At 35.0% G+C, this 23,891-nt stretch overlaps 3 protein-coding genes across 3 annotated transcripts; 1 reads left to right on the top strand and 2 right to left on the bottom strand.

Moving 5' to 3' along the window:
• Positions 1 to 571: 571 nt before the first annotated feature.
• Positions 572 to 1,778, bottom strand: LOC132170628 (uncharacterized). The gene is made up of 2 exons (XM_059581675.2): positions 1,485 to 1,778; positions 572 to 1,394 (listed from the first exon to the last, which is right to left on the bottom strand). Exons 1-2 carry the CDS (start codon positions 1,761 to 1,763, stop codon positions 813 to 815), a joined length of 861 nt encoding a protein of 286 aa, XP_059437658.2. The 5' UTR covers positions 1,764 to 1,778; the 3' UTR covers positions 572 to 812.
• Positions 1,779 to 10,833: 9,055 nt separating this feature from the next.
• Positions 10,834 to 13,209, top strand: LOC132170504 (small ribosomal subunit protein uS19x). Its single transcript, XM_059581502.2, has 4 exons — positions 10,834 to 10,944; positions 11,086 to 11,234; positions 11,370 to 11,427; positions 12,731 to 13,209. Exons 1-4 carry the CDS (start codon positions 10,942 to 10,944, stop codon positions 12,977 to 12,979), a joined length of 459 nt encoding a protein of 152 aa, XP_059437485.1. The 5' UTR covers positions 10,834 to 10,941; the 3' UTR covers positions 12,980 to 13,209.
• Positions 13,210 to 19,616: 6,407 nt separating this feature from the next.
• Positions 19,617 to 21,929, bottom strand: LOC132168980 (receptor-like protein 9DC3). The gene has a single exon (XM_059580076.2). It carries the CDS (start codon positions 21,927 to 21,929, stop codon positions 19,617 to 19,619), a length of 2,313 nt encoding a protein of 770 aa, XP_059436059.2.
• Between the last annotated feature and the right edge of the window lie 1,962 nt (positions 21,930 to 23,891).

Raw genomic sequence — 23,891 nt, 5'->3', positions numbered from 1 at the left:
TGGTAAAAAAACAAAAAAGAAACGAAAAGAAAAAAGAAAAGGTCATACCAGATTTAATTTGAAAATCTGAAGGCGCCTCCCAAATTCGAAACTCAAAAAAGTTAAAAACAGGGGAAAGGAAGGAAGGAAGGAAGAGAGCGCTTTTAACAAAGCACTCAAGTTTTCACCCCAACTTTTATTCCATATGTTTCTTTATTTTCTCGCCAGCCAAACAGCACCTAAGGCACACCATAGCACTTTCTTCCTCCACACACTAACCTGCGCCGGAGGTGTACCAACCAATGAAATCGCTCAAAATATTCCCAAATCAATTCCTAGCTTTCTAACAATCATTATAATAACACGTGTCACCATCACCGTTCACCGCAAACATTTCCCGACCACACAGACATTACGTACGTACAACGCGGCCCTCCCACGAAAGCCTCTACGGTGCGCCACCTGCGCAAGAAGAAAGCTCACAACCCTACGTGTCAAGAAGACGATAAAATATCTCTTCGTCATTTCGAGTAGGATCCGGTGGACCATGTGAATCTGTACGAACATGATATCCTGGCCGTTGAAAACAAAATGCTCAACAAAAGAAGACTGGGAGATTACTTCTAAATCAATTACAAGCATTCTACAACCAAAAGATATACTAAAATAAAAACCGTTCAAAAAACCAAAAACCCGAAAAAAAAAAAAAACAAACAAATAAAAAGATTAGCTGCGTATTAATTAAACCTATCATTTTCTTTTCCTGATATTAAACTACCCTTACTACACCGACAAATATACAGGACTGCCATTACTCTAAAATCTTGAGTCTTCTACTTCTTCGTCTTCTTCGCCGGAGTCTTTTTCTTCGCCGGCGACTTTACGCTCTTCGGCTTCGCAGCTTTCTTCGCCGGAGACTTCAAGCTCTTCGGCTTGGCCACCGGCTTTCTCGCCGGCGCCGCCTTCTTCCCCGGCGACGTCCTCGTGGACGTCCTCGCCACCTTAGCCGGCTTTGCCTTCACAGCCGCCTTGGGCTTCGCGGCCGCTTTCGGCTTGGCTGCAACCTTCGCCTTCGGCTTCACAGCAACAGCCTTCGTCTTAGGTTTCGCAGCGGCTTTCGGCTTTGGCTTTGGCTTAGCGGCTGCAAGCGTCTTCGTTTTCGCTGCAGCTTCCGGCTTCTTCGGCTTGGGCTTGGTGGTGGCCGCCTTGACCGGAGCAGAACGAGTCGGAGGCAGCTTGTAGGAGTTCTTGACCTTGACGAGCTTACCAGAAGCCACATGCTTCTTCAGGTGGAAGAGCAAGAGCTTCCGAAAGCTCGACGGCAACTCCTTGTGCTTTCCCTCAATGATCTTCGTGATAGCGTACTGGCTCGAACCCGTCTTTTCCTTCAGAATCACAATCGCGTCGGTAATCATCTGCAAAATCCAAAACAATAACAAAGAAAACAAATCAGATTCCGATACGAAGCGCAAAACCAGCAAAACCTCTTACAGAGAGAGAAATACCTCGAGGAAAGGAGGGTGGGAAGGAGGGGATTTGGGCTTGCTTGCGCCAGAGGACTTTTTGGATTTGTTCTGCTTGGCGTGAGCGACCGAGTCTGCAGCTGTGGCCATGGTGAGGCAAATCAGCGAGTCAAGATTCAACTGGGAAATTTTAAGAGATTTCAGAGGAAGAAACGCATATGTGAGAAGCAACAGATGTGGAGGAATGTTTATATAGTGGGAGGGTGAGGTAAATAGTGAGCGCTGATTGGTGGAAAGCTGTTTGACGCGGATTGAGGGCATCGTTAAATTTTGAACTAGGCCGTTGGATTTGGGCCTTATCGACGGTTAAATATGGAAGTTTGGGTGAGGGGTTCGGATAGAGCCCGGAAGGATGAGGACGACTTGGAACGGAGATGGGTTTTGAGTGTGTTTTTCACTTGATCAGAAATGGATGTAACTTTTTCTGTGGGCCATGGATTTCACTGAGGTTTCGATTTTTTTATGGGTTATGACTTAAGCTTTCTAAGGAGTGTTTATTTGAAAATTTTGGTTTAGGTAATTGGGAGAAATTTGAGTTTGAAGCTGCATTGGTCAAAACTAGGGTTTCTAAGAGTTTTGTTAGGGTTTGGATTGATTTTGAGGGAATGCTGTGAGGCAAGCTGTAAGTTTTGATTTGCATATGATTCTAGTGTTCTGAAGAAGTCAATTGATTCAAGAATCATGAAATTCTGACAAGAAATGAGTATTGAAAGTTTGATTAAAAACTCGTTCAAGTTGAACATGCTGATATAATATGCGACTTTGTTTGTTGATGTGTTTTAGGAGTTTTTTTTTTTTTTTTTTTCGAAGAAGCATTTTAATTGTTCGGAATATAACTTCAAGTTAGTGTGAAAAATATCCCAATTCCCAAGTACAACATCATGAAAACATAGCATCAAATTATGTAAAATAATAAAAATTTACAGGGGAAGAATGGTCACAATGCAAAGTCGACTACCAAGGGATTGGGTCCGATTTGAATCCTCTTGCTCCAAACTTCAAACCACACATGTAGGCTGGGGTTTTGAAACCTTTAAACCTTCTCCTCAATTTTGATTAAGAGACCAAGAATGTAAACTATAATGTCTACAGAAACTCATGTTAAATAGACTAACATCTTTTAGTATAGGTAGTATTAAGTTTTGTTGTCAAAGTTGGACTTGAAAAACTCTAGCCACCACCACGATATACATGACCACCAACGGGAGTTGTCTTGTGTAATTAGGTCAAGCCCAATAAGAATAATAACCAGCTTGAGTGTGAAATTGGATGAAAAATAAAACTAGATCCAATAAATCTAAGAGACTTATCATCTTATGATTTGTTTTAGGTTACTATCAAATACAATAATTTTCACGAAATAATTGTAATTGCACTCAAGTATTTATTTTAATTAATTAAACCTTCCAATGACTTTATATAATTGCATTTGAGCCCTCCGTGAAATAATTCATAGCCAAATTAAAATTATAAATAAACCATCACTTTAATTCACTATCTAATCCTTGAGTACCCAATTAATCTCCTGATTATTCTTATACTTATGAAATCACATTTTATTTTAGTAACTCTCACTAAAATTCTTCATCTAGTAAATATTTTATAAAACAATCATTACTTACAATTGTTTTAAAGACCCTTTTCGATCTTAAGAAAACAAAGCAAAAATCCTATTTTTGTCTCTGACTGAACGTTGGATAGGGGACCGTTGAACGTTTGATCCCAACCTTTAGTACGAACGTTCGACAGGGGACCATCCCTAACATTCGTTGACCCATTTGAGGACTATTGGGTATAGACCAATGTTCGATCTAAAACCCTACAACCACTGTATAATAGTACACCAAACGTTTGGTGATAGTCTAAAAGGCAGTTTTAAGCTATTCTCCACCTTTTCAAATCAATGCACTCTTCTCCCCTTATAAATATCATCCTCACCTTGCCCTAAACTCCACCCCCTACACCAGAACCTCAAACCTTAGAGTGAGAAGAGATTTTTAGAGAGAGAATGAGGAGATTTTGAAGTGGGAAGCCATCTTCAAGGTAGACTCTTCTATGCTTAGTTGGTTTTCATGTTATTCTTGTAATTTTCATGTTCTTTACAAAGTCTTGAGGGTACTATGATGGCCTGATGGGTTTGTATTATTGTTCTTTTTAAAAAGTGAAATGGTTTTCAAACGTTTTAAAAACACCTATTGTTTTCCCAAAGTTTTCATGATGTCATATATTATATTATGATTGCATGCACTCATTACGAGCATAAGATGAGATTTGTTACGTAGTGGTTTGAGGATATGAGCCTTGCATGCATTCTGGCATATGATCGAATATTCCTTGCATACTGACCGAACGTTCGACCTCGAGCCCAAACGTTTGACCATAAGCCTCGAACGTTCGACGAGTGTACAAAATGAGTGAAATTAGGGTTTATGACCTTTTAGCTAGATTACTTCTCGATTATGACCTTATGTATTTATAATAGGTTCTCTAGTACTAAGTATAACGATAAGCTATGTTTCGCAGTAGGAGTTCGAAATGTCTAAGGAATCGAGCGAGCGTACAAGGAAAATAAATACTTACGACAACTTTCCTTAAAAACGTGCGACATGTTAGTTGACTAAGTACGCATATGTTATGAGCATAATTACTTTTTTACGCAACATGGTAATTGCCTTAATAGCTGATTAATAAGATGCATTGTATTACATGATACACCGATATATGCAGTATAACCTCCATGGACTTACTATATATACTTGATTTTTTGCTTAAATGTGTGTGTGTGTTATATGGGCATTGAATCCAATGATTGTTTTGTGACCAGTGCAACCATATTTGATTGGTGAGTCATAATAGGATATACATCATTAGTAACGTGGGCCACCCAATGTCAGACTCGGTCGAGCTACTACTGTTATGGATGATGGCGTACAACAGTAAGAGCACCAATATTGTATTACAGGTCCCTCACAATAGTGTCAATCTTGCTGAGAAAAGACAATATATCGGGTATACCATACGTGATAGTTATGACTTATTAATACATTAGTTTTCTGCATTAAAACTTATAGGCGATTGTCCCGGGGAGTACACATATACATCTCAGAAACCAAAACTATATTTTGTGGTGTAATAATAGAGACAACATCTCATTTGGTTACTACAACAAAATACATGTTTAATTATACTTATAACAAGAGTTCATATCATACTTGACTATGAGATTTACTTACTAAGTCTTAGACTTTCGCAGACTCGCAGTGCTTGCGCCTTGTGAGGTAATCTATTTTAAAAGGACTTTTAAAGAAAAGAAGCCTGGAGACTATTGTACCTATATAAGGTTTGATTAGAATAAATGTATTTCAATTAGTGGCTCTCAGTCTATCATTGATGACAGTATATGCATGCCTAATGGTTTATTTTAGATATCTCAAATTCTGTCATTTTCACCTTCCGTTACAATTACTTTGAGTATGATTAGCAGTTCCAATCTCATTAGGAATCCTATTAAAATAAGAGTTCAAGTATGGATAGAAAACCTAGTCAAACCAAGTTTTCCAGTCCTAGTAGGAATCATAATCCTATCAAAGTCATATTTTAAATTTGGAATTCTAATCTCATTAGGAATTTCATTTCAAACAGGAGTCCAAATCCCATTAGAAAATCCTAATCTCTTTAGGTTTTATAATCATTGTAGGAATTCTAGTCAAACTAGATTAAGGATTCCTTCTATAATTAGGATTTAGGCATTTTAATCAAATTAAAACTAGAATGAATTAATCTATTTGGAGAATGACTTCCCTAAATGGGAACTCTATCCACCATGACATGGATAACCTAGTCCAATTGGAAATTTTATTCCAATCTCATTTGAATTTTGTCTTGTCTTAAGTTTTGGAGTCAAATTCTCACTTACACAAGGAAAACATTAAACCTAAATCATCTAGGAGACCAACAAAGTTCATGTTTGAATAGGATTCAAGTTCCTTTCTGTTGGGTTTTGAATTGCCAAATTTAGTGACAAAATACATTCATTTGCAATCACGTTAGTGCATACATTGTGTCAAGAGAAGACTTAGAAGATGTGGTTAGGCTTAACCAATCATAATGGAAGACTTATATGATGTGGTTAAGTTTAATCAAATTGGAATTCTTTAATTAGAGTTAAAATCAGATTTGATTAAATTTCGATCTTGCATATGTCTTCGTATTTAGACCATAACATTCAGCTCAAGAATCATATTGTGATGAAACCAGTGGCATTGGAAAGCTAACAAAAAATGATTCTTTGTGAAATAAGATTTTCATAATTCGGAAGTTAGATATGCCAAAATCATCCCGAAAGATAAGAACAAAAATTTAGACGAATCCTATTCCAACTAGAACAAGTTTTTCTTTCCATTTTAACTAGTACTAAGTTTTCTTATAGTCTATATATAGAGAGTTTTTATGCACAAAATTTTAAGGAATTTCATATAACGAATTACATGTGCTAAGAGAGCGTTTAAGATATTGAGCGTTAGGGTTAGTCTTTCTTGGAATTAAAGGTTGTGCCTTCATCACAGATCATAAACAATCGAAGTCTACCAAAGTTTCAGTAAAGGAGATCAAGTAGAAGGATTGTGCCGGATGTTCTAGAAAGGACTACTGTAGTAAAAGTCAAGTGGGTCACTTGTTGTATGTAAGAGAGTGTCAATTGCAAAGGTTTTATTAGTGTGAACTTCTTGTGATCCTTATTCTTTTATAGTTGATTGATTTCCTGGGTTTGGCTGCCCTGAAAATGTTTTACTTTTAGAGAGTTCTAAAATGTTTCCTCTTTGTAAACAAATCTCTGTGTTCATGATTGATTTTTTTTACATTCCACATATATTTGTTTGAACACCTTGTTAATTCCCGATTGGGTGTGATTTGGAGTAGTATTTGTTTTTCACTTTCAAATTAGGTTTCGGAATTAGGTTTAGAGTTTTAGGGAAACCCTAAAACACTTTTCCAAGGGGTAGCCGCCACCCCTTGGGGTGCGTGCCCCATAAAACAACCCCTGAAGTAGTGTGGAAGCCCCTTGGGTACAACCACAAGTCTGACTCGCGGCTAACCCAAGGGGTGGCCATGGTTGCAACCACCATGTTACAACCCTTAGAAAAAAAATATTTTGTGTTGTAAGATCGTGTGTAAATATTCAAAAACATTTTTTGAATCAAAGACATCAACAAAAGAATTCAATTAAACATAAAACATTTTTTAACTATCAACACATGCATTCAAAGTTAAGAACCTGAATGCACTCTTTAAGAACACATTATAATCACATCATGCAATGATTTAATAGTGTTCTAAACATGTTATACAGCATCTAGAACATATTATACAATCAAAGAAACAACCTTTATATGATAATCTAACAAGATTAAATCAATCAACATGATTGCGTCTTAAACTGGGGTAATTGCCAGTAACCCTGCCAGGCTGGCCAAGGCTAGTTTTGAAGGTGTTACACGCACGTACCATTATATCATGTTATATGCATGGATCTCATTAATCAATTATTAAGGCATTTACCCAATTTCATGAAAAGTAATTATAATCATAACATACGCGTACTTAGTCAGCTAATATATCACACGTTTTTATGAAAAATAGTCGTAAGTATTTACTTACCTCGTACACTCACTCAAATTCTCAGTCATCTCGAGTTCCTACTATAACAAAACATAATCTATCGTTACACTCAGTGCTAGAGAACCTATTACGAACACATAAGGTCATAATTTAGAAACAAATTAGCTAGAATGTTACAAAACCCTAATTTCACTTATTTTGGACACTATTCGAACATTCAGACTCGAGATATAACATTCAGCTAGATTACAGAGAACGTTCAGGCAAAATGCCAGAATTTTCAAATCATCACATAATAAATCTCATCCTAGGAGTTTAATAGGTTCATAAAAACCTACTAAACCATAACAACATGCAAGGCCAAGAAAACAAAAAAGGTGTTTTAAAACATTTGAAACCCTTTTTCGGTTTTGAAGGAGAATAATAACTCAAATTCATCATGACACTCTAAAACTTTATAAGAAGTATAAAAATCACAAGAATAATATGAAAGTGAACTTAGTACATGGGGGACCTTGAAGATGCAAACGACTTCAAAATCCCCTTCTCTCCCTAAAATCTCTCTCTCACTCTAGGATTAAGGCTGCTCAAGTGTAGGGTGAGGGGTGAGGTCTGAGGGTTGGGGGGGGGGGGGGGGGGGTGTGTCTTATTTATAGGGGTGAGGCATGCTAAATACTAAGAAAGTGGATAATGAGTTAAAATTGCTTTTCAGACTATCATTGAATGTTCGGTATACTATTATCCAATGCTTTTAGGGTTGATGGTCTTTTTCGCTTTTGAAAGAAAATAATAACTCAAATTCATCATGACAACTTTATAAGAAGTATACAAATCACAAGAATAATATGAAAGCCAACTTAGTACATAGGGGACCTTGAAGATGCAAACGACTTCAAAATCCCCTTCTCTCCCTAAAATCTCTCTCTCACTCTAGGATTAGGGCTGCTCAAGTGTAGAGTGAGGGGTGAGGTCTGAGGGTTGGGGGGCGGGGGGAGGGGAGGGGGGGGTGGTATTATTTATAGGGGGTGTGACATGCTAAATACTAAGAAAGTGAATAATGAGTTAAAATTGCTTTTCAGACTATCATCGAATGTTCGGTATACTATTATCCAATGTTTTTAGGGTTGATGGTCAAACGTTCAGTGTAGTTTAGTCTCGATCGTCCGTGCTAGGGGTTAAGGTCGAATGTTTAGTGGTTGCCCATCAAATGTTCGGCCAGAAGCTAAAAAGTTGAATTTTTTTGTTGTTTCTCAAAATAAAGAGGGTTTTAAAACAATTGCAAGTAATTGGTACATTTATGAAAGTTTTTAACAAGAACGATTGTTTTTCAAATAGTTGTATTTCTTTTAGAAATTTTGGGGCGTCAAAGTAGCATTGCTCCAAACTATATATTTGTTGTTCCCAAGAAATAGCTCAATCGGCTGGGACTACGCCTAATGAAGCGGAGGTTACTAGTTCGAATCCCTCTTCCCCCTCTTGTGCGGACATATATATATATAAACATGTTTGTTTGAATATTCTTGTCACACATATTTTACAAGTTTATTTTAAGTGACCTTATTTTAAATGGATGTAAATAGTAGCATTACTCTATTTATTTTTCAAATCAATATTCTTGTCATTTTGTTGTCCAACTAATTTATGCTATACCATATTTTAAAATATTAATTTTTTTATTGTATATTTTGACGGCTATGCCAGAAATTAAATTTTTGGGACCTGTTGTGAGCCACCCCCATGGTGGCTAGGGAGTGGATTGCAGCCAACCCCAACCCAAGCACATGGTTGTTCAACTTTTTGTTTGTTTGTTTGTTTTTGTTTTTGTTTTAAAATATTTTTTACTAATTAATAATTGTTAAGGGGTAAATTTGATTTTTTACATGTCAAAACGAGGGTAATTTGGGAAGGCTTCAGTCATACTCATATATGACTTTTCCATCTAATTAGACTGGCAACACTAATGACGAGATCGAGGGGCTTAATTACAATAAAATGGTAGTTTAATGTATCTACTTTTATAAATGTTACAACTCTCAGTTTATGGGGTAAAATAAAAAATGACGGTTAGTTGAGGGTAAAAGTATATTTATCCCTATTTTTTTTTATTATTATTATATAGGGTAAAGTTCACATACCCCTCAAACTATCACCCAATTGACAATGTCCTCCTCAAACTTTCAATTGTGACAATATCCGCCCAAACTACCAAGACATTATCAATGTCCCCCCAAGGCTAGCAAAAAGATATAAATGACCTTATATATTTCTCAATAAGACAAAAATACCCCTATAAATTATTTTTTTATTTTTTTTTTTAAAAAAAAACTAAAATTTTTATTTAAAAAAACATTTTTTGTTAAATTTTGTTTTAGAAAACAAAAATTTTATTTTTTTAAACGGAAATTTTTATTTAAAAAAGTTATAAAACCAAAAAATTTCAATTTTATAACAAAAAAATTCGAAATTTTTTTAACTTTTTTCTTATTAAAATGATTTTTTTTTTAAAAAAAAAAAAAATTTGCCACCCTTTGGATTTTATTTATTTATTTTAGTTTTAGCTTTTTCGTAGAAGTTTTTGTATTTTTTGTTTTTATTTTACTAATAATAGTTTCGTTATTGGAGGAAACATTAACAATTTTTAGTAGTTCGGGAGAACATTGTTACAATTGAAAATTTGAGAGGACATTGTCAATTGAATGGTAGTTTGAAGGGGTATGTGCACTTTCCCCTATTATGTATATTTGGAGAAAAAAACATTAAAAAAAAAGCTTAAAAAATGGAAAAGTTCAAATATATCCCCCAAACGACCATTCAATTGAGATAATATTCTCAAATTACTAAAATTGTCAATGTCCCCAAGTTTAAAAAAAAATTGTTTTAAAAAAAATAAAAAATCAGGATGTGGAAATAGAAATTTTTTTTATGTATATTAGGAGAAAAAAATAAAAATAAAAAGCTTAAAAAATGATAAAAAGTTCACATATATCTCTCTCAAACTACCACTCCAATGACAATTTCTTCCCAAACAATCAATTACGACAATTTACCCTCTAATACTAGTAAAATGACAAAATTAACTACCCTAATGACAATCTCCCACCAAACTATCAATTACGATAATTTACCCTCCAAACTATCAAAACAATCACAATGTACCCCACAATGCTAGTAAAATGATAAATTTACTCCTCTATAAATTTTAATACGACAAAAATATCCCAATAATTTTTTTTTAAATAAAATTTAATCGAAAAGAAATAGAAAAAATGGAAAAAAAAAAAAGAAAACTGAGTGGCCGGCCACCCTAGGCCAGTTGGTTTGGGGTGGTGGTCACTGGGGGTGGCCGAATGAAAAAAATAAAAAATAAAATAAAAATAAAATAAAAATAAAAAATTTTTAAGTTTTGCCTTTTCGGCCACCCCCACTCGGAAATGGCTCGGGGAGGCAGATTCACCCCATGGTGGGTGGCCAGACCATCCCTAGTTACTTAGGGGTGGTCCGGCACCCCTTAGGAATTTTAGTTTTTTTTTTTTTTGTAATTTTATTTTAGCAAGTATAATTTTATCATTTCAGTAATATTGGGGTATATTGTCATTGTTTTGGTAGTTTGGCCTGTTTGGGGGGTAAAAATTATCATTGAATGATAGTTTGATGGGCAAAGAGGACTTAACATTTTTTTTTTAATAAATAAAAAGTAAATAAAAATTGACGCCCTCAAAACCCTAAATCGCAAACCTCCTGCTGCATCAGCCACATTCGCCAGCAGCCGAAACTCTCCTGCGAATTAGTGTTTTCTCTTTGGTGGCGTTTCGCAATCGAGAATATGGTGAGTGAATAGGCTTCGATCCAAGATCTTGTTACGATTAGTTCCACTTTCCTCTGGTTTATTTTCCTTCGTTTTCTCGGCGAAGTTCTATGTGAGGTTCTCTGCTTATTGAATTATGCTTTTGGGGGGTTGGTGTTTCAGGCAGACGTGGAGGCTGATGTAGCGGCTGCGGGGGTGCCGAAGAAGAGGACGTTCAAGAAGTTCAGCTTCAGAGGCGTCGATTTGGATGCGCTTCTCGACATGTCCACCGACGACCTCGTCAAGCTCTTCCCTGCCAGAGCCCGCAGAAGGTACATACATATTGTATATATTGAATGTAATAGCATGTATACGTGTCTATGCGTGTGTATTTATGGATGTATGTGGTGTTGGAGAGAAATGGAACTTGGGATTTTGAGTTCTGATTGCGGTGATGCAATTTGTAGGTTCCAAAGAGGTTTGAAGCGAAAGCCCATGGCTTTGATCAAGAAATTGCGCAAAGCTGTAAGATCTACCACACTTTTTTCCCCATTTTATTTTTCTCTGTGCTCGATGACATTATAAGGCAGTTTGTTCATTCATAAAGAATTTTGAGGTAGTTTTTTTTTTGGCGGAGATGGGGTCTTTTAAGAATGATAATGGCAAAGTATTGTTTGGGTTGGAACTTGGAATTCCATTGGTTACGTAGTGAGACAAGGGGAAGCTTGTTGCTGGGTTTTAGCCTGTTTATATATATATATGTTTGGAGAGATCCCAGTCTTTAATATTTTGTATGTTTTTTTATGTATGAATTAGGATATGTTTGCAGACTTTGATATCAAACATGTATTAATATGTATACTTTTAGTTGATGTTGATTAATTACAAACACTACTCTTTAGCCTTAATCACTACAAGATTGATGTTGAGCAGACTTGTTTTTTTTATTTACTGGACTCTAATAGTGGGTTTGGTGATCCAGTAGCAGTCCCGTTAGCATTCACGTGGTGAGGCAAACTGCTGAAAAACACAAAAAACAAGCCTCACCAAATTGCTGAAATTTTTTTGGTGAGGGAACAATGCTCAACAACTTTGTTGAGCACGGTTCACCCACCAAAAAATTAAAAAACAATAAAATTTACTTGCTCCTCTCTTCTCTACTCTCTCAATTACTCTCTCAATTTCATTACTGGAGTAGTTTCTTATCTCTTTCAGGCTGGTTATAAGATAAAATTCGTATATATTGGTGAAAGAGACATAAGGGTGTGAAAGTGAAATGCAATGTGTTTATTCCTGGTGAAAAATTTACCTTTTATCTCGTCCAATATTGAGCACCGTTGTATTGTTTTATCATGTGATGGATAATGAAAGAAAGCATGCTTTTCTTGCTTGAAAAGTAAAACTTCTTCAGTGATAAGTGTATCATTCCACTCTGTCATTTAGGTGAGTATCGATTAAATGTTTGTAACAAAATAGGATTTCTAGCTAGGTTGTTTTGCTATAACTTTTTTGATGTCATGCTTACAATGTTAGTGTGCTTGCTGATGTGTGGTTCATACTTCTTCCATGGTAATTTTAACCTCTCAATTCATAAACAATTTGAAGAGATTGTGGGAGTTGATAATTGTACAATGTCAAGCTCTCAACTGCTACTGGTGCTATATGTTAACTGTTCTAGTAAAAGCTATATGTTCTCATGGATGGCTCCTGAATTATTCGTTGGTTTAATGATTAATTGATAACAAGCACGCTAGTTATTCTTTTTTAATATTTGCTTATATTGTGAGTGTACCCTGGCAGTAATTCTTTTTTCATTTCTTTGGAGCAGAAAAGGGAGGCGCCCCCTGGTGAGAAGCCTGAGCCGGTGAGAACCCACCTTAGAAATATGATCATTGTACCTGAGATGATTGGCAGCGTAATTGGAGTTTACAATGGCAAGACCTTCAATCAGGTTGAGATCAAACCTGAAATGATTAGCCATTATCTTGCTGAATTCTCAATCAGTTACAAGCCCGTCAAGCACGGTAGGCCTGGTATTGGTGCAACCCACTCCTCCAGGTTCATTCCCCTTAAGTGAAGTTCTTGGATGTACTTCTGTCATTCTAGTCCTTGTCCCATAGTAGAATCAGATATTAAGGCCTTTGGAATATTGGTTTGGATTTGTCCTCTTGCTTTTGTTGTGTTTTAGTTTATGAACCTTTCCTGTGAACGGGAGTAGTTTCTTTTAACTGCTTCTGTAGGATTTATTAAGAAAAAATGTTGTGCTTTCTGGATAAGTTTAATAAAACCTTTGATGGTTATCGTGTCCATCTTGGGCTTGTCTTTGCGACTTTCAAGTGTGATGTTTGCTAACACCTTCTCTCTTTCTTTTTTACCAAAAATGTAAAAACATTAACAAGCCACTTTAAATACATAGACTTACAAAAAAACTCAAAACAATTTTTACCTTAGGTCACATTAAAACACTTTTTTCAACCAAAACATAAAAAACACTTCAAATATGTTATCAAACCAACCCCACACCAATTACAAAATCTTGAAGGTTATGTTTGTTTGAGTGTTTTGAAATGTGTTTTTTTTTTTTTTTTTTTCGGTGTTTTGATTTGAATAGAGTTTAGAAAGTTTTCTTTATAAGTGTTTTTGGTGAGGTTCACCCGCATTTATAAAGTGTTTGTGAGATTATAGAAGAAATTTGTTTGGTACACTTTTTGAGAAGTGTGTTTTAGTGTTTTTGATAAGCAAAGAAGTGTTTTGTTTGGTACACTCATATACTGCTTGATGGGCGTGCGGCTGCATTCTTTTGAGGGGGTGGTCATACAACTACTTTCTGTCATATTGTGAATTGCCAATGGTTATGCCGCTTAGCGGTCTAGCCCTTGAAATTCCCCTTTTCAACTATTTAATTAAAAATCAAAGAACAACAAATATGAAAAACCTAACCCTAAAATTAAAAAGCAAAAAGAGTTTATTAATATGTGCTATAAATTATGAAATATGGCACATGTTAAGCCGTATAGTCAATGTGATGGCTCATCATCATTGGAGAGTATGCAATTTGTAATTATTGTTTTAGATTAGGGACATTTCTTATTCTTTCCAGATCTTAACGGAGGATTAAGCTTCTAATACGTTACACATAATCCTTAAAAAAAAAAAAAATGCGTTTCAAATGTCTCACCAAAGGAAAACCCACTTAAGGAAACTTGCTATATAATCCACCAAAGACTAGGATCCGACAAGCCTTAAAACGAAGGTAAACACTAAAAGAAACGCCCCTCTCCCCGGGGAATGATTAAAGGCCCATTCAGCAAAATAAGGTTGTTTGGGTTTGCGATTTAAAAAAGTATGATTTGAAAATGTGATTTAAAAAAAAAAAAAATTGTTAAGCGTTTGGAAAAATCGCAGTTTAGCCTTCAAAATCACAATTTAACCTTTAAGATTGTGTGTTTTCAAAAAAACACACTATTAAAAAAATAATAATGATAAATCACCTTAATAGGCCATTGTGTTGAAGATAATCTTTGAAAATTGCCGGAATCCTAACGCTTAAGTGGAGGGAATGGTTTTGCTGGGAATGCGAATTCTCTCCTACGGGTATTAAAATCTCCTACAACTTTTAAAGAAATAATAAATTCTCAAATTATGCAATTTATTCGATTTTAGGCATCAAAATACTTGGAAAAAATGACACCTATATAAAAAAAATGTGGTATGTTACAGTTGAGAATTGATAAGTATATTTTTATCAGATTTTTGTTTTCTATGTCATAAAAAAAGCTTTAAACCAAAAATTGTCTTTCGATTTTGTGAAGAAGAAGCGTATTTACAAGAGTGAAGATGAAACCTTTTGAGAGGAGAATTCTTTTTGGTTACCTCGATAACATGCCACATTTAAGTTCATGCATTATCTATAATAATCATTATTAGATGTAATCAAGCCACTAATATGTGAAATTCTATTTAAATTCCATTTTGTATGGAGTAGGTTTCTTCAATCTCAACTATTATTTAGAGATTTTTTTATTTATCACCATTTATAACCTGACAAGTGATTGATATGGTAAATTACAAAATCATATAAAAGGATGATATAGCAAAATCTTCACCATTAAATTTAAAATATATTTAAAGAAATGATGGAATAGTTTAAGAAATTTAGGAAATCTTAATTTATTTGGCTACGCCTTATGAAGTAAGGAGGCATGTTACACGTCATTCTTTATCTCTTTCCGTAAATTCAATGAATACATCATTAAATTTGTGAACTTATGTGGATCTCACAAAAATTCAATGGCGGATTCATTCATTCTCTTTACGGAGATGAGATGGAGAATAATTTTTATACTTTCTATGAAGTAAATAAGAAGATCAAATTTGGATTCCCAACAATCAATACTTCTTCACAATTTCTACCTATAAAATGTCATTCAACACATGACCATATTGCAGAAAATTATATTCCCATTTGCCATGAAAAGTCTCTCGATTTCTGGCATTTTTCTACTTATTCTGTTCATCACCATTAATGGTAAGCTTTCATCGTCTGCTATCTTGTTTTCCTCAAGCATGATGAAATGGAAATTTTGAGTTTCAGCTTTTCCATGTTATATGAATTTATATCATGAATGTACATTCTTTTTCTAATCTTTTACCAATAATATGTACAAAGTTCACTCTAAAAAATATATATATAACCTTTAGTAAAATTTTACATTTACAGTTTGAGTCGATTTGTCTATATATACCCTAATTGAAAAAGTGCCCTAGGTGGCTTATGTCTAGCAATAAAGCTGACGTGTTGGAATTGCTAGCAATTTAGACCGATATGTGAAATACTTTATATGAGACTCACTTGTTCAAATAAATTTTAAACTGTTCGATCGCCTACTCTGACAGATGAATCTCATATGAGGTCTTTTACATTACTATTCAAATTACTAGCAATTCAGACAAATAATTGCTGTGAATCTCGACCCGAGAATGACCCGTAAACTGGGGTTGTTGGTTGTAGGAAATATGGTGATGATGGGAGAAGCAAAGAGTTGCCAGATGGTTTATCATGTTCCAAAGAATGCTTGTGACAACAGAGAGTGCAATATTGATTGTAGGGGTACATTTGGGGCTGCATCTTCAGGGCGTTGTGGTGGGCAGAAAAAGCCAGATGATATTTGCGTTTGCACTTATCCCTGCTAATTTATTTCTCTCTATCTCTAAGCCCTCAAATTCCAATCATTTTTGGGCTGCCTATGTACGTAATAAATGCTAAATTAATTAAATAAATTAATATTTTATTGGGCTGATTGGGCCTTTGATAACGCCGAGGAGGGTTTCAAAAAAAAAAGAAAAAAAGCATGTGCTCTTTCCTTTCTTAGCAATGTAAAGTACTTATCTCGTCGTTAACAAGTTGCTTTATGTGTGACTTTTAAAATTATCATTTTATCAAAATTCAATAATGATCAATCATAATTCTAATGGTGATTTTAAAAGTCAATTAGTTTGGATCATACTATTTCCAATCTCCCTCCCCTCTTGTGCAGACATGTCAAAAAAAAAAAAAAAAAAAAGAACTTATTGCATTAACGTAACGGTCACTAACAAGTGCCTCGAGCTTAATTTTGCCAAATGGGCTCGGATGTTGGTGGGCCTAGGTTTGGGGCCTTCTTGGTAGCCCTGAACGTAAACCACGATCTGTTGGACAAAAACACATGGGTGAAGAACTGAAATGTTTACTTAGTGAGGTATGATACAGGCACAACTTAAACCCAACTTTGGCCCAACTTCTAGACTAAATTTCTCTCTCTCTCTCTAGTTTCAGGCTCTCTCTCTCCTCCACATGCAATTTTTTTTTTACAACTATTGATGTGTTTAACTCAATAGCAGTTCTCTTTTTAAAATCGTTCTTTCATGCGAATGATAACTACAACTGTTGATGTGTTTAACTCACCCACACTAATTTTTATTTTTTATTTTAATTATCTCTAGGCTTGTTTGCTAATGCTTCTTAATTAGAAGGTGCTCAATTTTTTGTTTCTTGATAAAGATAAAAATAGTTGTATGTGTTTCGTGTGTTGAGGTTTTTTATATTTTATTTATTTTATTAAGATGGAAAAAGGAAAAATGAATTGTGTGTTGAGTTGTTTGTTAATGCTTTTGTTTTTTAACTAAAAAGTAAAAAACAGTTCTAAAAAGCATTAGCAAATGAGTCCAAATTACTCGCTTGATAACTCTTTTTCTTTGTCCCTTTTATTTTCTCTTTTTGAAACAAAAACATTAACAACCAACCTAAAACACATGAAAATATCAAGACTTTTCTTTTTGTTTAGAAAAGTCTAAAAGAACAATCTCTCTCTCTCTCAAGGAAACCCTAGCCCCCTTCCAGTGCGATTCAGAAGGATGGTTTCTTCCATTCTTCCTCCCATCTCATTTTTCCTTTTTTTTTTTTTTTTTTTTTTTTCTTGTTTTAAATTTTGTCTAAACTCCAGCATCAGCGCCCAGCATCCTCCACCTTGCTGTTCGTTTTCCTCCCCGATCTTTTGTCTTTGACAATTTCTGCAAGGGTTCTTAGATCGGCTTTTCCAAAGCAGATCTACGTTTTCGTCGCCGGTTCAAGTCCTATACATGTTATTACACCTTCCTCGGCGCCAACGAGTCTTGTACACTACATACGTTTTCCCTCCTGTTGGCAAGCGACGATCGTGGTTCAAACGCGCCGGAGAGTAGATCGCGTGAATCTCATGTGCTTTTGTGTGAGCATGTCGTTGTTGTTTGAGGTTTTTTTGTTTTTGTTTGTTTATGTTGTTCTGGCTTTCGAGTTGAGGACTGATAATTTTTGGTGTGAGGGCTTATCTCACGGCCGGTTAAATAAAAACTTTTGTTGTAGGAATATGATCTATCCATGTCTTATATCTAGTCTGCCAGGAGCAGATTTATGCCAAAAATGAAGTTTTTACATGGGTGAAATCGGAGGTCATGGATACGATTTGATTGTTAGATTTTTCGATGTATCTATAACTTTGTAATCATACTCTGAATCTTTTATGGAATGAGAAGAGATTTCCCTTAAAAAAAAAAAAAAAAAAAACATGAAAATATTCACAAAATATTATGTTACACTAGAATATTTTTAAAATCTAAAAAACGTTAACAAAAGTAGCGATGCAATTTTTTATTTTTTTTTTAATGCTCTCATTGACTAGTTTAAATCTACATCTCCTTCTTGTCTTGTCTTGTATGGACATGTAAAAAAACAAAATGATAGAAGGGTCATGTAATTAAGTTTATGGGCCCATGCATGATTTGAATGATTTGATTAAGTTTATGGGCTAATGCAAGATGTGAATGATTTGATTAAGTTTCTGGGCCCATGCAAGATTTGAATGATTTGATTTCGCAACAACTTCTTTAAAGATACGTCGACTTCTTGCATGATTTCCCTATCTTTCATCGTTAAAAAAGTCGTCGTCCTCGTTCACATGATTTTGAAAACTTTGTCCAACACCCAGCGGTAGGGACAGACATTTCATATCGTAGGTGACGCTGATTTTTTTTTTTTTTTTGTTTTGTTTTGATATCGGGAATGTCTACAAGGTAAGTGAGGGATGGAATCAAGAAGTTTTATGGGAAGGGGCTAAAGCAAAAAAATTTCTGAAGTTTTTTTTTTTTTTTTTTTTTGTTTATTTGGATTTTTTTTTTTTTTTTTTCATTATTAGAATTGAGTTTAAAATTGTGTCAAATTCTCCAATTAAATGTTTAAATTCAACCAATATTCTCAATATTTTATAACCAAAATATCCAAATTACAAGACCACATAAATTAAAAATTGTGCATTTTATTGTGATTAAAATTAAACATAATTAAGGGTGTTCGGTAATCAAATAAGAATTCTGATTAAAGGCAATCCCTGAATTTGTTTACCAATATTGATGCTTGCTATTTATAGATCGAATTCATTTTTAGAGTGATAAAGATAGCTAGATAACATATTGTTGCTGATATAATTAAGGCACATCAACCTATTGTTGGGAATCCGAATTTAATCTCCTTCTTATTTACTTAAGACTTAAGAGAAATAATAAAAATAATTTTTCATTACATCTTTCATCTATTTCGGTATAGTAAATGAAAATGAATTCACCATTGAGACTCACGTGATCAGTCCACAAATTTAATGATGAATTCATTGAATTTACAAAAAGAAATATTGAAAGATGGTTGAAAGAATTATATATATATATATATATATATATATATATATATATATATATATATCAAGATTTCCTAAAATTCTTAAACTATTCCATTGTTTCTTTAAATATATTTTAAATTAAATAGTGAAGATTTTGCCATATCACCATCTTATATGATTTTGTAATTTACCAAATCAATCACTTGTCTGGTTATAAATGGTGATAAATAAACAAAATCTCCATCATTTTTAAAAATAATAGTTGAGATTGAAGAAACCTACTCCATACGTACCCGTAGCAGCGAAGAAGAAATGAAATTTAAATAGAATTTCACACATTAGTGGCTTGATTACATCTACACGATTAAGATTATTGTAGAATTATGGGCAAGGATAATATTACATTGAAATTTGTGCAGGCTTACAATTCTATCAAACACCATATAATAATGCTAGGAACATAAATATTTTATATATTTTTTTAAAACATTTTATTTAGCTAAATTTAAATTTATGACTTTCTCCAAGTCAGTGTTCTCCAAGTTTGCTACATATTTCCAAAGCCTTCAAATACCAATCATAGTTCCTTGTAATCACGATTTTCCCAATAACAACTCCTATTACAAGTCCGCACCCATACCCTATGATAATTACTTTCCAACCAAATTCAAATGGAGACTCTGAGTTTTGATTTTCTTCGAAGAGAGAAGGTGGAGTTGGTGTGTCCTTGAAATCTATACATCTCTTTGATAAAAGGCTTCCACACAATCTTGGATTACCTTCAAATGAACTATCTTGAAATGTGTCAAATTGATTTCCATGTGGTATAGATCCACTGAGATGATTGTTGGAGACATTAAAGAATTCAAGAAAAAAGAGTTGTGTTAGCTGCGGAGGTATTCCCCCGACCAACTTGTTTTGGGAAAGGTCCATTGATTCCATATGTGTCAAGTTCCCCAAAGATGATGGGATATGACCAGTCAAAGTGTTATTGGAAAGATTTAACAAATGAAGTCCTTTAAGACTCCCCAGAAGCTCCGGAATTTCTCCCTCAAATCTATTGCTCGAGAAATCAATGACCTTGAACACATCTTGGATCTTCTTGTAGTCTAAGTTTAAACCTTTATTTGCTACTGTAACTGAGTACAAAAAACCTAGACTCTTAATGTCTCCTGAACGCCACCCATCTCCAGCAACACTTGCATTCAGGTATATCAACTGATTGGCTTCAATAGTTTTCATGGCATCCCAATGAAGGAAGCAACTTGTAGGCAAATTTCCAGAAAAATCATTGAGAGAGAGGTCAATGATCCGCAGCTTAGGGAAGGTATAATTGGTTCCTGGACACCTTATAATACCATTGAATCCATTAGAATGGAGAACAAGAACCTTCAATTCGGGAAGAGTTCCCAACCAAAATGGAAAGGTATCATTGATCTGGTTGCCACCAACATGAAGATACTCTAGCATCGTACACTTGGCCAATGATCTTGGAAGCTGGCCCTTTAACTGGTTTTGGCTTAAGTCAATCATCCTTAAGCTGCTTTCCTTTGCCCATGATTTCGGTATGGTGCCATGGAAGTTGTTGCTTCGTAGATGGAGCACTTGCAAAAATTGACTGAAGTTGCTGAAACATGGATGAAGCACCCCACTCAAACTGTTATGGGAAAAATCAAGTATACTGAGTGAGCTCATATTGCAAATCCATGGTGAAATTTCCCCAATTAAATCATTTCCACTAAGGTCAAGGCACTCAACATTCTTGAGTTTAGAGAATGAGCTAGGAATGGTGCCTTGCAAGTAATTGTTTGCTAGGCCGAGAAAGGTTACGTGGTTAAGGTTAACTGGCAAGGAAGAAGGGATTTGACCTTGAAGATTGTTGTGAGAGAGGTCTAGATAATGGAGTTTGGTGAGGTTACTGAGTGAAGGTGGGATAGATCCTGAGAAATTGCTATCAGAAATATCTAGAATATTTAAGGAAGTGAGGTTTCCAATTGAAGTGGGTAGTTTGCCAAAGAAACTGGTGGCTTTGAGCCCTAAAGCCCGAAGGGAATTGCTTGAGTGAAATTCAGGGAGATAGCCAGTGAGATCTTGATTGAATCCTACCCTAAGATCTTTTAGGTTTGGTAGCTGAAACATTTTGGTTGGAAAATCCCCATACAATCCACAGTTTCTTAGCTGTAGAGTTGTCAAAGTAGAAAAATTTGCCAAGATGTCAGGCACAGTGGATGGCAAGTTTACAAAACTGAGCCGAAGTTCTTCTAGGTTGGTTAAGTTTTGGACCAAAACTTGTAGACTTTTGGCATATAAATGATCATTCGAAGACAGATCAAGGGAAGACAACTTGGAGAGGTGTGAAACCTCTAAGGGGATTTGTCCGGAAAAAAAAGAAGCAGAGAGGTTGAGATAGGTTAGCCTCGAAAGATTGCCAAATCCAAATGGGATTTGAGAATAATTGAAGTGATTATTAGCAAGATTAAGCCTTCGAAGATGAACAAGGCGGAAGAGGCTATTGCTGGAATTGATAGAACCATATAGACAACTGCTGCTAATGTCAAGGCCAACCACACGACCCATGTCCTCGTCGCACTCGACCCCGTCCCATGAGCAGCAATCGTTACTAATATTCCCTCCTTCTATAGTCCATGATGCAACCTTAGGATAACCAGAAGCTGACTTGTTTATGATAAAAGTATCCTTGAATTGCAGCAAGGCTGAGCTCTCATCTTCATGGCAAAATGGCTGCATAGAAGATAAAGAGCCAGTGAGTTGAAGGAGAAACAACGAAAGAAAGATCAGGAGAAAACGCATGAATATGAAGTGATACAAATATGTGCCCATAGCCTTTTTTCAGTCCTTGGGAAAGGAGAAACTATAGGTGAAGGGTTTATGCTCTTGCAAGGATGTAAGGACCACATAATTTTATAGAGTACCCATGCAAGAAGACTTCTTATTCACGCAAGAGGGTAAGATCGACTTTTACAATTGAATTGAATTAGTACTTGAAAAAAAAAAAAAAAAAAAGAGAGAGATAATTACTTTGGATTCATGAACAACTGTGTTTTGACAAGACCCTTCCAAATATCAATAACTTTCAATTTTACCTTCTGAACTTTCAATTTGATGAAATTGACCCCTTCGTCAATTTCTGCCAGCCTAAAAAAGAAATTAAAAAAAAAAAAAGATAAAATCATGCTGTTCCAACATCAAAGTCGTTATAATAAGTAATAGGCAACTTGGACAAAAGCCAAAAAAAAAAAAAGGGTTCTTGACTTCTTGTGTAGAAAATAAAAGAAATTATAGACAGAAGACTGACCGAGGAAAAGATGCGAGCTTGTTACTCTTGCACTAGACAAGAAATTTAAGATAAATTAAATTTAAAAAATAAAAAATAAAGTCTAATCGAGAATGGGAGGACCAAGGGTGAGAGAGTAAGGGATCAGCAAAGTCAGCATCTCTTACGTCTCTCTCTCTCTCTCTGCAGAAAGCTTCAACGACCACACACATGGCTGTGGCAGATGAATTATTTGATAGTACTAATTCAACCACCAAATCACCAATATACTCATCAACGGGAAGTTCAAGGTCTAAAGCTCGGGCCCCTGTGGTGCACTTATTGTCTGCAGATGATACTTTAATGTTTTATAAGGCTAATGGCGAACAACATCATAATTTGATATATATATATATATTGTGATGCACTTGTTGTCTTCAGATGATACTTTGATATTTTATAAGGCTAATGGCGAACAACTTCATAATTTGAGATATTGATTAGTGAGGGAGTATGGTTGTAATGCACTTATTGTCTGCAGATGATACTTTAATGTTTTATAAGGCTAATGGCGAACAACTTCATAATTTTATATATATATATATATATATAATTCCCCCAAATCACCAATATACTCATCAACAGGAAGTTCAAGGTCTAAATCTCGGGCCCCTGTGATGCTTAGGGTGGGGCTCATCATGCTCTTTGAACATTTATATGTTTTCCACGCTTGTTGAGCGGTCAAACTACTTGTAATTGCTATAATTTTATAAGAGTGCTTTTTGACCGGCAAAGTTCTATGTTACAAAGTGAGTTGTGAAGAAGTAACACATTCACAAAGCTGAGGTTAAAATGTTAAGATGAATGTTTTGGAATACTAGGAAGTATAAATAAGGAATGGAGTCATCCATGATACCCGTTAAAGAAAATATCAGGGAGAGTCGGTTAAAATGGAAGCAAAATGCATGCAAGCAAAATATCAGCCAGAATATGCAAGCAAAATGCAAACCTCTACGAGGTGAGCTGGACTTACGATGTCAGTCTCCGAAAACATGTACCCATGTCAAAGGGCAGAGATATATAATGCTGCACCACACAGCCCACTAGGTATTTTGCCTGCCTGTGGGTGATATAGATTATATTAAGTTTCGTGCTGGCTGGCTATTATGTGTAACGCAGTTTCATAGACCTTCATGTCCCTTTGCTTTAACAATTCTACAAGGAGAATTAAGAATTGCTTGTTCAAAAATAGTTGCCTAATGCGTTTTGTATATATTTGAAACAAACATCATGGTCTTACTGCTTTCAACGAATCTGTAAATCTGATCCCTAATAGATCTCTAATGAACTAGAACTTGTTGTATTAAATAGAACTTAACACCACTCTTGAGAAAGATAGGTGCAATGCCATTTTTCATTACTTCTCTAATTAAATATCTTTTTTTTTATCTTTTCTTTGATTTAAAGTTCAACGACAACATCTTGGTTCAATATGGGACTGACTAGTCTTTCACTACTTCTACATTATC

The sequence above is a fragment of the Corylus avellana genome, chromosome 1 (genome assembly GCF_965113065.1).
Source record: "Corylus avellana chromosome 1, dhCorAvel1.hap1.2, whole genome shotgun sequence".
Lineage (NCBI taxonomy): Eukaryota > Viridiplantae > Streptophyta > Magnoliopsida > Fagales > Betulaceae > Corylus > Corylus avellana.
This window is presented reverse-complemented; position numbering and strand designations above follow the sequence as displayed.